Source organism: Urocitellus parryii, chromosome 4 (assembly GCF_045843805.1).
Source record: "Urocitellus parryii isolate mUroPar1 chromosome 4, mUroPar1.hap1, whole genome shotgun sequence".
Lineage (NCBI taxonomy): Eukaryota > Metazoa > Chordata > Mammalia > Rodentia > Sciuridae > Urocitellus > Urocitellus parryii.
The window spans coordinates 5461856-5475267 of NC_135534.1; the positions used below are offsets into that span (position 1 = coordinate 5461856).

Here is a 13412-nt window from a genome sequence, read left to right on the forward strand (position 1 = left end):
GTCTGGGGATATAGCTCAGTGGTAAGCACCCCTTGGGCTCAACTCCCAGTACAAAAAAAAAAAAAAAAAAAGGTTTTGCTGGGCCAATTAAAGGTGGGCCACCCGGAGGTCTGAAGCAGAGGGAACGGGGTGGGGGACTATAAAACAAGGGGTGACTTGAACGCAAGAGGAGAAGGCTGTGTCCCACCCCTTCAGGCACAGGCTCAGTTCTTCAAAAATCCAGCATGGGGGCACCTTTCCGAGCCCAGATATATAGGAAGGGGTCAACAGGCAGCAGCGATATTTGGCTGCTGGTTTAAGCGCAGTCCTGTGGCTCCCGAAGCTGGGAAGCTGGCGATGGCTTGCCAGGCAGGTGGCCCTGCTGCTCTGTACCACAGCCTGGGGCATCTGCAAGAGCAAGTCCCCAGGCAGTGTGGGTGGGGCTCGGCTGGCCAGCCCTGGGGCCAGGATGCCCAGGCCCATTTCCTGCCTGTGGCCGTGAGCACACTCTCACACTGTGGTGTCAGGTCGCAGCTGGTGACGCCGCGCCCACCCCCACGTTCCCCATGCAGCTTCTGCAAGGTGGGAATGAGGACAGGGCTCAGGACTGTGCCCAGCAAGGCAGCCCCCAGTAGATCTGATGGCTGCCACCCCCCACCCTGCCTCTGTGATGGGCAGTGACCTGGAGGACAGGTCAGGGGCACTGTGTGAATATGCCACTTCTATGGGTCACGGTCGGTCACTGTCAGTTGCTCAGATGGCACCACCTAAGTCTGGTGCAAAGCTTTACAGTTTACAGGGTCCCTTGGAGGCAGGAACCCAGGCAGGAACAGGTGGACGCCACAGGAGAGTGGACGCCACAGAGGACCTGCGCTTCACAGCCTTGTGGAAGGGAGGAGGCCAGAACCAGATGTCGGGATGTCGACACCCACCAGGTGCTGGGGCAGCTGGGTGGACCCTGGGAGGGGTCCTCCTGACTCCAGCTCTTACCACTAACTGTCCACTGCCCCTGGACCTTTTCCGGGGCCTGAGGGAAGCAGGAAGACGGGGGAGCCAGAGTCTTCCCCGTACTCCAGGAGCCAGGCTGGCACCAAGACAGAAGAGCAAGCCCTGTGCCCTGGGGTTCCACTCCCATGAAGTTCCGGAACAGGCAACGCTGACCCCGTGACAGAAGTTAGGACGGGGCTGCCCCGCAGGGGGGCGCCAAGTGACACCAGGGAACTTTCCGGGAGATGGAAGTGCTGTCTGGTTTGGGGGAGGTGGTCATGAAGATGAATGTGACCGTCAACGCTCAGCAAAACGAACACTTAACACACGAGCATTTTACCATCTGCAAGCTGGACCTTGGTTACAAGGGACCGAGGGGCGCCCGGACTGCTCCTCGTTCCCTGGGCCGTGCGGTCCGCCCCCTTGCTATTAAAAGTTCACGGTCTGTGGCTGAGCACAGCAGCGGCCTTCTGCTGGCGGTCACTGCCAGTCGGGGCCGGTGCACCCCAGGGCCTCCCTCCCCTTCCCTTTGACCTACTTCCCTGACCAGCGAGGAGACAGCCAGACTCCGGGAACAAGCACGCCCGACATCCCGGCCCTGAGCCGGGCTGCGTGCTACCCAGCTAATCCACCAGGACGGACAGACAGACGTGAAGGGCCTGCCCATCACACCCAATCGTAGAGCCCTCTGTTCCCCCTGCTGGTTTGGGTGAGGTGGTCATGCAGATGAATGTGACTGGCCACACTTTTAGTTTCCTGTCCCTGACGGACAGACGGACATCTGCTAAAGCTACAGCCTGGCCTGGGGAGGACCAGCAGGGTGCAGGGTGCCTGGTCTGGCAGCCAGCTCCTTACGGTCACATTCTGGACATGGCTTGGGGCTCAGGGACCCCATAAATCACCTGGTCTGGTCATTGTGGCCATGAACAGCAGGTCACATGTCACGAAGCCCTCTGTCCAAAGCCCCCAACAGCAAGGAAGGCCAGGGTGACAGAAGTCAGAGCCACAGGGTGGGGCGCTGGAGGCGGGAGGCAAGGGGCAGCCGGCTTCGGAGGGCAGCAGCCACTCCCAAGTGAGGCCCCGCTACTGCTGTTTTTAGCCCGATCCACATAATTGGAAAAACATGGGGAAAAGCAAAGCCGCCCGTGGAGGCCGCCACAGAGGGGCGGGAGGGAGGCCAGCCCAGCAGGCCTCCCGGCACAGACCGGTCTCAATGCTGCTGAGACCCCACGCCATCAGTCACAGCTCCCCATGGGGCCTCAGGACCCTAGAAGCCCCGAGTGGGCTGGGGGGCATCCACGCGGGGAGGGATGGGTCTAGTATCCATGCTCGCTGAGCCCATGGGCACCGTGGGAAGCTTCTCGTCCCATCACCAACCACAGGCGGGGAAGGCCTTCTGCTGACCCCGCGTCACAGCTCAGGGGATGTGGGCACCAGGACCCACCGCCTCCCCTGGGGGACACCGGTGCACCCCTGGGGCTCCCATCATCCACCCACTGGGGTCCTGGCATGGCCTCCATCTCAGTCCCTTCCTTGGGGAAAGTGGTGGACCCCTAGCACTGAGCTGGCTTCAATTTGGCTCAAAATCAGGAACAAACAGGGTTCGGGCATCACCAACCTCCTTCCTCTCCAACACCACGAGCAGGGAATCCACTTCAAACCCAGTGTGTCTGCCGTGCCAGCGGCCCCCAGCGCCCCACCTGCTACACCCCAGCCTCCCGCCGGGCCCAGGACAACAGGGTCCATGGGACAGGGAGCCACACAGGCTCAGAGCCCCGGGGACAAACTCGCCCTCCTGGGTCGCCCGCCCGCCCACCTGCCGGCCAGCCCATGTGGGAACACTCCCCAGCCCCATCACCCACACCCGGCTCCTCTTGGCAGCACCCAGCCTTGGCCTCCAGATCCAAGTGCAAACACTCAGGGAAGAATTGCTTTCTTGGCATCAATTGGACGCCTTCCTGGCTCCCGGTTCAAGTTCAAATCCAAGGGAAAGGTCGTGTTTGCTGAGCAGCCAGGCCTCCCCCAGACACTCCATGGAGTGCCGCAGTCCCTTTATACAGATGAAGCACACAAAGGCCAAGGCCTTTCACAGTATCCAAAGGACGACATTTTCACGCGACCCAACATCAGGCGCCCTTTATCCTGGGCGTGTCCGACCCACAGTCTCTCCCCGCCAGCATCTGCGGCCAGCTCCCAGCTCTGAAGCAAGCTATGCCACGGGCCCCAGTCCTCCGGGTACACGTCCCTCATTTCCAGCGCTCCCTCTGGATTACGTGGAAGTCCCACGGGCACAGCCCCTTCCTCCCTTCCTCAATTCCGTTTCCCCCAGGCCTTTCCTGCAGCCCAGCCCCCCCCCCCCAGCCCTGGCCTTGTGACCTTGGTTCTTCGTGTCCTGGAACCCAGACCTCATGGATCCCACAGCCAAGAGGAGATCCCCACGGGACCTCTGGCGTCCTCTGCCTGCTCCCGAACTCCATCCTCCAACCGGACACCTCGGAAGGCTCCGGGGCACTGGCGGCCCGCTACGGGCACCACTCCCTTCCGGCGGGCTCTGACCTGCCTGACTTCCCTGCTGGCCCGGCGCCCCGCACGAGGCCTCTGCCCACGAGACCTCAAAGCCAGGCCGTCAGCAGCAACAGAAAACAGAATCCAGTGTCCTCTTCAGCTTCTCGTGTGTAACCAGCTACGAACTCCAGGGGCTTCACGGTCACGGAGCGACATGGCCAGCAGCCACAGCCCACGGTCCACATTCCGACCCGTGCCCACACCCTCTAGCTGAGGAGCCACAACAACACAGGAGCAGCAGGAGTCGGCAGAAGGTCCTGGGGTGGTCAACCCCGGATTCTAGGGCTCTTCTCAGTTCTGTCGACTCGTTCCCACACCAGCCATCCGGGAAACCTCAGGTGAGCCCGGGCAGGGAGACAGAAGCCACCAACCAGCCAACAGGTGAGAAACCCGTGGTGCGGCCCTGCTCGGGGCCACCGACAGGAAGCAGTGAGCCCTACAGTCCACTCTGCTGCAAAACGAGGCCTGGTGCGGGCCCTGAGGGCATCTCGGAGCCTCTCCCTCCGCTCCACCTAACGCCCCAGACAGGGATCTGCAGCCAAAGCGGAGATTCCAGCTCAGCAAACCCAAGTCCCCACTAGGACGCCCCAGCCTGACACAGGGCCTCCGATGGTGACACAAACCCTGTCCTCCTCACACTCTGCCCTCCAGGGGAGACTGTCAAGTGCCCTGCCAGCTGGGGAAGTCGGTTCTCCTGAGAGCAGGGAAGGGCCCTGCACAGCTGCATCCGGGGAATCTGGACGCTGCTGTCCCTGCTGCAGGAGGCCGGAAGTCGCCGGGCCTAGAGGAGCGCCAGCAGGAAGAGCAAGGCTCGCTGCTAACCCACCGCAGCACCCACAGGTGTCGGTGTCAGCACCGCGCTGAGCCCAGGGCCCCGGCAGCCTGCAGTGCCGGCTCCTCCAGGAAGCCCTCCCGCCTCAGCTGCGACCCAGGGCCTCCTCTCTCTTCACCTGGCTCCCGTGGTCACCCAGGGGCTGCCCTGGGCTGGACATGGAAAGGAGTTAACATCCACAGAAGAACTTGATGCCCTCGGAGGCCTCCGCTACAGGCGGCCCGTCCCCAGGGCACAGGGGCTCCAGCTAGGGGACCAATGGGAACCAGAGAAGAGCGAGACCACCACAGCCCAGACCCTCTGCCTCGTGGGGCTGGGAAAAAAGCACCTGCCCATGGCCCCCCATGACAGCCCACCCCGAGGACCCCTGGACGGTGCAGGCAAATCCAGGCCTCAGCAAACCCACCCCCACTCTCGCAGGCCTGCTGTCGGCCACAGGATCCGAGTCGTGGGGACAACTTGATGCGGGTTGTGGGTGGTGGACACGGTGCCACAGACTGTGCCGGCCACCCTGCCCAGTGCTTCGGATCACTTACTAGCTGGGTCCTCTGTGGGGCCCCCGATGAGGACGGGGGCACAGCAAGGCCCGGGCCACTCTCTGCTCCTGGACCAGCAGGCCTCTGTCAGCCAGGTGGCCTGGGCAAGCCCTGGGGAGCACCAGGCTCCTAGAGCTACCTGCCACTTACTGTGGGGCCCCCAGGGTGGTGACGGGCCCTAAGTCTTCTCATCTTAAAACACGGGGGTTAACCCTGCCCAGTCAAGCTGCTCCCGCAGCCACCTCAAGTACCTGCAGTCTACCCTGAACCTGCTCGGTCCAGACCCCCGGGGTGGCCGAGACGCTCAGGGTTAACCTGCCGGGACCTCCTCACGTGGACCAGCTACCCAATCAGCTTCACCGCCCCAGAGGGCCTCAGGATAGACAAGGAGCCGGTCTTCCCAGAGGCTCCCCCAAGAAGCCAAATCACTCACGGACACAGGAAGTCCCTCACTCCCCACCTCCCACCCTGGTCCTCCAGCATAAGCTCCAGAGGCCAGAAATTCTGTTTGCACTGCTCTCTCCAGGGTACCAAGTGCCTGGAATCGTGCAGCACACAGCAAGTGCTCAATGAATGCTCTAAATGAGCAAAAGGATGAACAAGTGAATGGATGGGTGGGCAGGCGGGTGGCAGGTGGGCAGGCGGGTGGAGGGATGCTCACAGTAGTCAGGGAGCTTCTCGGGCAGCCCCCAGCTCTGAGCAGCTGGAGTCCCCCTGGAAGAGAACCAGAGGGTGGGTCCCCATGTCTCTACAAAGGTGGTGCCCCTCTTTCCCCCAACTCAGGAAAGCAAGGCCTTAACTGGGGACCACAGCCCAACTGTGCCCTGGGGCAGCAGAACAGCTGACGGCCCTGAGGTGGAACAGCAGAGTCACCTCCACCTAAGACGCGCCCTTCTAGGAAAGAGAAGCCGCCCACCGAGACCCCCGAGAGTCCTCCCCGAAGCCAAAGTCCTGCAAGGGGCAGAGGGGAGACCCCACCCCCAGCAGACCACGGCCCCCACCCACCACCGCACACGGAGGCAGACCACGGCCCTTGAGAGCAGAGGGGCTAGGAAGTCCCTGAGTAGGGACCCCCAGGGGCCTGGGCAGCAGCTGGCCCAAGGGGCGCAGTCCCTCCCCCACAGACTCCAGCCCCGGGAGACCCCGGCCTGGGCCATCTGCTGGGAGCCAGCCACCGTGAGAAGCCCCTGCCTTCCTTCCTTCAAGTGGAACAAGGTGCAGAAGCAGGTCCCTTCCCCAACCCCCCCAGCTGGGCCCGGCCCTGTCACCTCCAAAAAATGGGGCTGATCCTATGGATGGCCACTTTCCTGACTTCTGCTACTGACCTCCTCAGCGGACAGGCCCCGGCCTCGGCCCCACAAGCCAGACCAGCTGAGCCGAGCCTGAAGCAGCCCTGGGACGGGACGACTCCCCAAAAGCCCACCCTGAGCCTGACACCCGGAAACTCAGCAGGCGCCACAGAGGGGGACACTGGCTCGCTGCAGGACCATCGCAACAGGAGCCCCACGGCGGCCAGGGCCCAGGACGGTGAGCACAGAGGGGGGCAAGGCCCTGAAGCAAAGTCACCCATGCACACGGGATGGTGGGACCCGTGTCCAGGCAGCCGGAGGACAGTCCCCAGGGAGGACGCTGGGCCTGGATCTCCACAACGGACAGCAGCAGCCGAGATGCCATGAAATCAGACGCAGGGGCAAAGACGAACCACAAGTCCCTGTCCCCACGGAGGCACGTGAAGGAGCAGAGAGCAGGAGATGGAGCCCCGCGGTGGCCGGCAGGTCCCAGCAGTCTGTATCCAGGGGACGCCCACCTGGACACAGACTCGGCAGCACCTGAGGCTCTGCTACCTCAGCAGGCCACGCTGACCCGTGTCTCCTTTGGGGCACCTGGCTGGCCACAGCACCTCCTGCCAGGCCAGCCCAGCCCAGCCCAGGCCGCGCGGCCTCACCTGCCTTGCACGTCCGGCCGTCCTCCTGCAGCTGCACGCCCGTGGGACAGGCACAGGTGTAGAACGGCTCCCTCGGGGACAGAAGGCACAGGTGGGAGCAGCCGCCGTTGTCCTCCTCGCACTGCGTGTGGACTGGGGAAAACAGAGAAAGTTCCAGAACAGGGTCGGTGGCCTTCACGACCACCCAGACCCCACCCCTGCCCTGCCCTTTGATTCCAAGCAAGACAGTATCCGGCCTCCTCGTCCACCCCCCAAGACAGGGTGTGTCCCTCTGCCCTGGTGCCACCCTCCAGTGACATTAGGACCCTTCCGCCTGGGGACCAGTCCATTCCACCACTGACCACCCGCCAAGTCGGCCTTCGGCCTCATCAGCTGCCCTGTGGTTTCTCCAAAACTGGCCACGACTTTCCCAGCCCCGCTTCCGCCCCTGGAGTGGACACTCTGCCCACCCTGGGCTCCTCCAGCAAGAAAACCTTCCCCCCTCCAGGCCCCCAAGAGAGCCGTCCTCGTCCTCCTCACGCCCAGAGCAGAAGCCCAGGACCTGCCCGAGTGGCAACAGTGGGGGACCCCCAAGAGGAGAGCTCTGTCCCCTTCACGTGCCAGGACCCTGCGGGCTCCATGGTGGTAACCGTGCTCAGGCTGGGGGAGCCTCTCGGGGGGCCAAGCTTGGCCTCTCCCCAAGCCCAGGGAGTGGGGGCTGTTCTCACCGGAAACCAACTCCAGGGAGCCCCGCCCTCCCCCTAGCCCCTACGCAGGACGGTTGCTCCCTCTGCACCCCTGCTCTGGAGTTCAAGTTCAATCCTTCTATGATGGCTTGGCTAGAAATCCCCATTCTGGGTCCCTGCTGGCCCCTCAGGTCACCCGTCTCCGCATCAGGCTGAGCGCCACCAACTTAGAGCAGACTCTGCACACAAATCCCACTTTGGGCCTCTGGAAATCCCACGGCCACCTCGGAGCCTGGAAGTAGCCCCACGTGAGCTCTCCAGAGGGCCCCTGTCCACCGGCCCAGATTGCCCAGCTCCACGCACACCCCCTCCCGCCCAGCAACTGCCCTGGGAAGACGCTGCCCCCGCCCCCACGTGGCTTCTGCAGGAGAAGAGGCTCTGACCTGCTGCAGGAGGGCCACACAGCGTCTCCCCAGGGGAGGGTGGACTCCACCTGGCCACCCCACCCGGGCCCACCAGGCACTCACAGGAAGGCTGCCGCTCCTGGCTGAGCACCTGGATGTCCATGGGGGAGTAGAGGGCGCTGAGGATCTCCTTCCTCTTCTCCCCGGTCCTCTTGTTACAGGCGTGGATGGAGCGCGTCTGCCAGTCCGTCCAGTACAGAGTGTCCCCAGAGAGCGTCAGGGCAAAGGGGTGTGTCAGGCTGCCCTCCACCACCTTCTGCCTGCAGAGGGGAGGCAGAGGGTGAAGGCAGCAGCCAGGAGAAGCCCCGCTGAGAGGCGAGGCCAGCGAGGCCAGGGGAGGCCGACGAGGCCTCGCAGCCCAGTGCAGAGGCAGCAGAGGCACCGGCTCATCCCCGAGAGCCCGCGGACCACGGTCCCAGGGGAAACTGAACTTGGCCTCAGCACGAGAAGGAGGTCTTCTTCTCCACGTGCTTAGAAGGCCCAGCAAAGAGGCCACATGCAGTGACCCTTGACCTGGGCACCGCCAGCCGGCAGCGTTTCTAAGAGCAGGACCTCTGGCTCCCAAGAACCATGGTCCCCCTGTGTAGCTGACCCGTGCTCTCGGGGGTGAGGGGACAATGTGTCAAGACAGCCAAGATGTAGGCTGCAGGAGACCCAGGAGGCATGGAGGCCTCCAGTCCCCAAAGTGAGCCTGAAACGGGGCCTGGCAGGTCAGCCACGCCTTTAGATGAAGAAGCCCTGGCTGACCTCTGACCTGAGCCAGAACTGCCTGGCGACGCTGCTCCTGACCGCCAACCCCTCCCTGCAAAGACACGCACGTGCTGGTTTAGGCTGCGAATTTCAGGGCCTGTGGTTACACAGCAACAGACACTCAGCACAGGAGGCCGGCATGGGGTGATGTCCACAAGTCTGTGCAAGTGGGCACGCGCCTGTGTTGGCAGAGATCCAGCGGGAGACCTCCCAGGAAGGGTCACCTCCGACCTTGGATCCACTCCTGCCAGGCCAGTGCACACAGGTTCTGCCCTCCCAGGAGGATCCCCCAGACCTGGTGCAGAGTAGGCAGGCGGTACGTGGCCCAGAGTAAACTGCCTTCGCCTGCACACGAGGACACTATCTAAAGAGTAATGAAGCAGCGGGCTGCTAAAGCTGAGTAACCCAGAAAGCCCTAAAAGCAATTACCCAATGCAGGAAAAATCCTCCCTATTCACTTACTCATTTGATTCATTTTACTGAGCATCTACTATGTGCAAAGCCCTCTGGCAAGACTGGGGTTTACAGAAATACGAAGATTCAGGCCTGCTGCCGCCCTTGGGATGCCTATGGCAGGGCGGGGTGGTATGCACGTGGCCAGGTGAGCCCTTCACAGGCCACAAGTCCTTTCTGCAATTCTGCAATTCAAAACATTCTGAAAATTGAAAGCTTCTGTCACTCGTTTGGCAGCAAAACATGTTCTGAATTTCTCAGGTCCCCAGAGCTTCAGATGAGAGCCTCGGCCCTGAGCTGAGAAGGCTCACCTTTGAACACCCTGGGGGCAGCAGGGTGCTGGGTGGGGTGGGGAGTGCCCCTGGCTGGCGGTCACTCACCGGAAGGAGCCGTCCAGGTTGGCGCGATGGATGAAGCTGAGCTTGGCATCGGCCCAGTACAGCTTCTGCTCCTCCAGGTCGATGGTCAGCCCGTTGGGCCAGTAAATATCTGAATCCACAATGATCTTCCGGGTGCTGCCGTCCATTCCCGCGCGCTCAATCCGGGGCGTCTCGCCCCAGTCTGTCCAGTACATGTACCTAGTGGGGAGGGGGACAAGAGGAGAGCTCACAGAGCCGTGTCCGGGTCTCACCTCTGACCAGCACCCGGACAGCTCTCCCATCAGGGTGACCAAGGACAGGGTTCAGAGGGCAGTGCTCAGCCGGGGATCCGGACAGGCACATGCTGCTTAAGACACAACAGCTTAAGAGCTCAAAACGGTCCCCAAGAACAGTGAGAAGCATATCCTGACTCAGGGTGACTCACCCGGTCCCAGAGGCCCGGGGACCCACACAGACCAAGACGACGACATCACCCCGTGACCCCCACGTGTGGCCCTGACCGTGCATCTCCAGCCTGCTCAGCGTGCGGGTCCTGAGCTACGTAGAGAGCTCCGTGTCCTGTGTCGGGGCAAACCCAGGGTTTCTGCTCCTGAAGCTCTGGGAATACACCTCTGAAAGGTGGTTCAGAGCGCGCAGGGCGGGGCCGGTCAGCGCTCACACAGGAGGGGGCCCCGGGAGCCGAGCGGAGAAGGCCTCGCGGCACAGGGTCACACCTGCGTGACCCTGGGAAAGGTGAGATACACACGGTCACACCGTGGGGGTGACGGGGCGGGGGGGACAGATAGGTGGCTCTCCTGCAGGCAGGACACTACACGCTGTCCAAACCCACAGACCAGCACCATGGACCTCACCCCCAGAGTCAGCCTCGGACCTCAGGCGAGGATGGAGACCACTTGGGTTCCCGGGTGGTAACATGCTGCTCTGCCGCGGCGAGCCCACGGGGAGGTGGCCGGGGGCGGAAGCCCACGGGGAGGTGGCTGGGGGCGGAAGCCCACGGGGAGGTGGCTGGGGGGCGTGCGAAGCACCCCACATTCTGCTTAATTTCTATGCACCCGAAACTGTTCTGAAAATAGTCTATTAGGAAGAGCAAAGCCCGCGAGTGCGTACAGGACGGCAGCGCGGCCTGGGCGTCTGGGGTGGGCGCTGCTGGTCACCTCTCCAGGCTCCAGCAAGAGGCAGGAACACACGTCCCAGAGACACACAGTGACACCAGCGCCAGGGAGCACAGGGCCACCCTGCTGACACCCAGAGACTGCCACCACAGGCTGGGCCCAGGTGCCGGGTGTGGCCCCTCAGGGGACCCAGAGGGAGTCGCACCAGCCCGGAGGACACGGGGCTCCTGTCCCAAGAGGCTGAGGACAAGCAGCTAGAGAAGGGCACAGCCCCAGGTCACCCTTCAAGGAGCCGGCCTCCCTCTCCTGGCCCCTGCGAGCAGAGCACAGTGACACGGCTCTCCGGCCCCATGGGGCCCGTGACCTCTCTTCCCCTCCCGCCCACCCGCCCCAGTCCCTGACAAGCTGTCCCCCACCTTGGCCTCGTCTCTGCAGAAGTAAAACTCTGTTAGTTTCAGCAAACTGTGAGGGGCCAACGTGGTGGCCGGGACAACAGGAAGCCAGCCCAGCCAGGTCCCTTGGGGGTCTCCACCAGCAGGAGAGGGAAGGTGGTGCATCTCTGAAGCCACCGCCACCCCTACCGAATGCCCCCAACCTCTCAGCAGCGGTCGTTCTGATCCAGGACCAGGGCCCCCCGAGGGGCTGTGGCAGGATCCGTGGGAACAAGGGTGTCGGGGCTTCAAGGAAAACGCACCCCTCGCTGCACAGAGGCCAGGAGGCGAGGGCAGCCCTCCCACGGATGCGGCAACTGAGCACTGGAAAGCACAGGGAAGGCCGGGCGGGCACCCACTCCAGACGGGGACGCCGGGCTCCGCGGGCCGAGGGCACCCGTCCTGCTGCTCAGAGGGGCAGCTCCAGGAGCACAGCATGGCCATCTGGCCACAGCCTGAGCCAGGCCACGGATGACTCACCCGGTCCCCAGCAGGGCCAGCGTGCGGGTGAGCGCTTCCCGGCAGCCTGAGGCCTGAAGGTACCGGTGCCCAGCTGGAGGGTCGGGGACAGACACCCTCCCCTCCCTGAGTCCACCCCCAGCAGTCCGGAAAGAGCCCAGGGTCCCCCAGCCACTGAGAAGTCAGTGGGAGCCCCGACCTGGCGTGGCCTACGGGTTGCCCCAGGGGTGGCCCTCTGGCCACACAGACCAGCCGGAAGCTGCCAAGGCTCAGGGACCGTGGAGGGACTCACGCTCCTTCCCGAGTTTCACCACAGAGGGGCTGCTCTCCTGAAATGGGGGACCCACGAGCCGGACGGTCACCAGACCCACTTGGCACAGACACGCCCACGCAGTCTCCGAGGCTGGCACAGGCCGCCAGACCCCAGAGAGGGCACTCCACCTCCCAGGAGGCCACAGCGGGGCCCCATGCTTTAAAGAGGGGTGGGTTTCACCAGGCATTAGCTGGACCCCTGCAGCCGCTGCAGCCCAGACGCCCCGAGCTGCGTCTCAGGGCCTCCTGGCCGGGGGCCCTCAGCTGTGTGCGAGCCAAGGTGCATTTCTCCCCTGTCGATTCTAGAGCAGGTGTCCCCTGATCTGAGGAAGGACCTGCAGGGGACAGTGGCACAGGAGGGCATGAGGGGACAGCAGGAGCTCTGACAGCCCTGGGAGGAAGCCATGCTGCTCCCTGTGCATGGGGCACAAGGCCTCCCCTGCACCAACCCCACCTCAGGGTGCTGCCCACTGCGGGACTCCCCAGGCTTCCATGGGCTGGCTGGAGTCCTCTGTCCTGGTGACCAAGGGTACAGAGGAGGCTCCTGAAAATCCATCAGGTTCCCACACAAATTGGGGGCCACAGTCCCGCGTCCGCACCCCACTCTGATGACTAGGAGACAGCACCCCCCGCCGGCTGCCACTCTGGCTGCCCAGATGCGTGACACGACTGGGGAAGGCTGACGAGAGGCTGAGGGCAGCAGGACCCAGGTCAACCTTGCCCGGGGCAGGGACGGAACGGGACAGCTGCAGGTAGGATCCTGGGAGGGCTTCCAACTCAAAGGCCAGGACACAAATGGACCATTCAAAACTTTAATAAGGAAAGTCAGTCACAGGGACTGTCTGGACCTCAGAGATGGCTCAGGCAAAGCCAGCCCAGACGTGAGACGTGAACTCCCAACCAAGCACCCAGCACTCCCAACTGAGCACCTAGCACCAAGCACCTTTAACCTCGTACCAAGATCCTTCCCACCAAGCACCTCCCGAGGCAGTAGCACACATCTCCCAACCACCATGGCCAAGAGCCTCAGAGGAGTACGAGGAGACAGCTGCACAGCCGCAGAGACCACGAGCTACGTTGACTGTAACAGCAGCGAAACCTTCTGAGTTCCGCGGCCGTCCTCGACGTTTTCCACGTGACACATTCATGGTCACCCTCTGTACAGCTGGAGACACCCAGGCATGGAGCAGAATCACACCAACCTCACCTCCCGCAGGAGGGGCCAGCAGACCCAGCTTCTGGACACTCCATGACCCCTGCCCGGCTCCTTGCCCCACGGCCCCCAGCGCCTGAGCCTGCTCTGCCAGCCGGGGGAGCCCCCACTCGGGCTGGGCCCCTCTACAGGTCCAGCGCCCACTGCCCAGGGTCTTCACGCCCAGCTCCCTGTGCCCAGTGCTCCTCCTCGGACGGTCACCTGACTCCCACCTCAGCTGCTGAGAGCCTGGCTCGCAGGCGGCCAGAGGCCTTCCAGCTCCCAGGCTTCACCCCTCACCACTGCCCCGTCCTCGAGCCCTCTCTGCTCTCCTGGTGACACGTGTCCCT

General features: G+C 63.4%; 1 protein-coding gene across 2 annotated transcripts in view; it reads right to left on the reverse strand.

Annotated features, from left to right (window-relative positions):
- The window catches only part of Lrp5 (LDL receptor related protein 5), a 97860-nt gene that overhangs the window by 52119 nt on the left and 32329 nt on the right, over positions 1 to 13412 (reverse strand). The window contains exons 3-5 of one of the 2 annotated variants that reach the window (XM_026396513.2): positions 9557 to 9754; positions 8037 to 8233; positions 6845 to 6976 (exon numbers count right to left, since the gene is read on the reverse strand). In XM_026396513.2, the coding sequence (XP_026252298.1) occupies positions 6845 to 6976; positions 8037 to 8233; positions 9557 to 9754 (527 nt within the window). Of the gene's footprint in view, positions 1 to 3342; positions 3419 to 6844; positions 6977 to 8036; positions 8234 to 9556; positions 9755 to 13412 lie in introns of those variants that run through there. The other variant, XM_077797915.1, reaches the window with a different exon arrangement.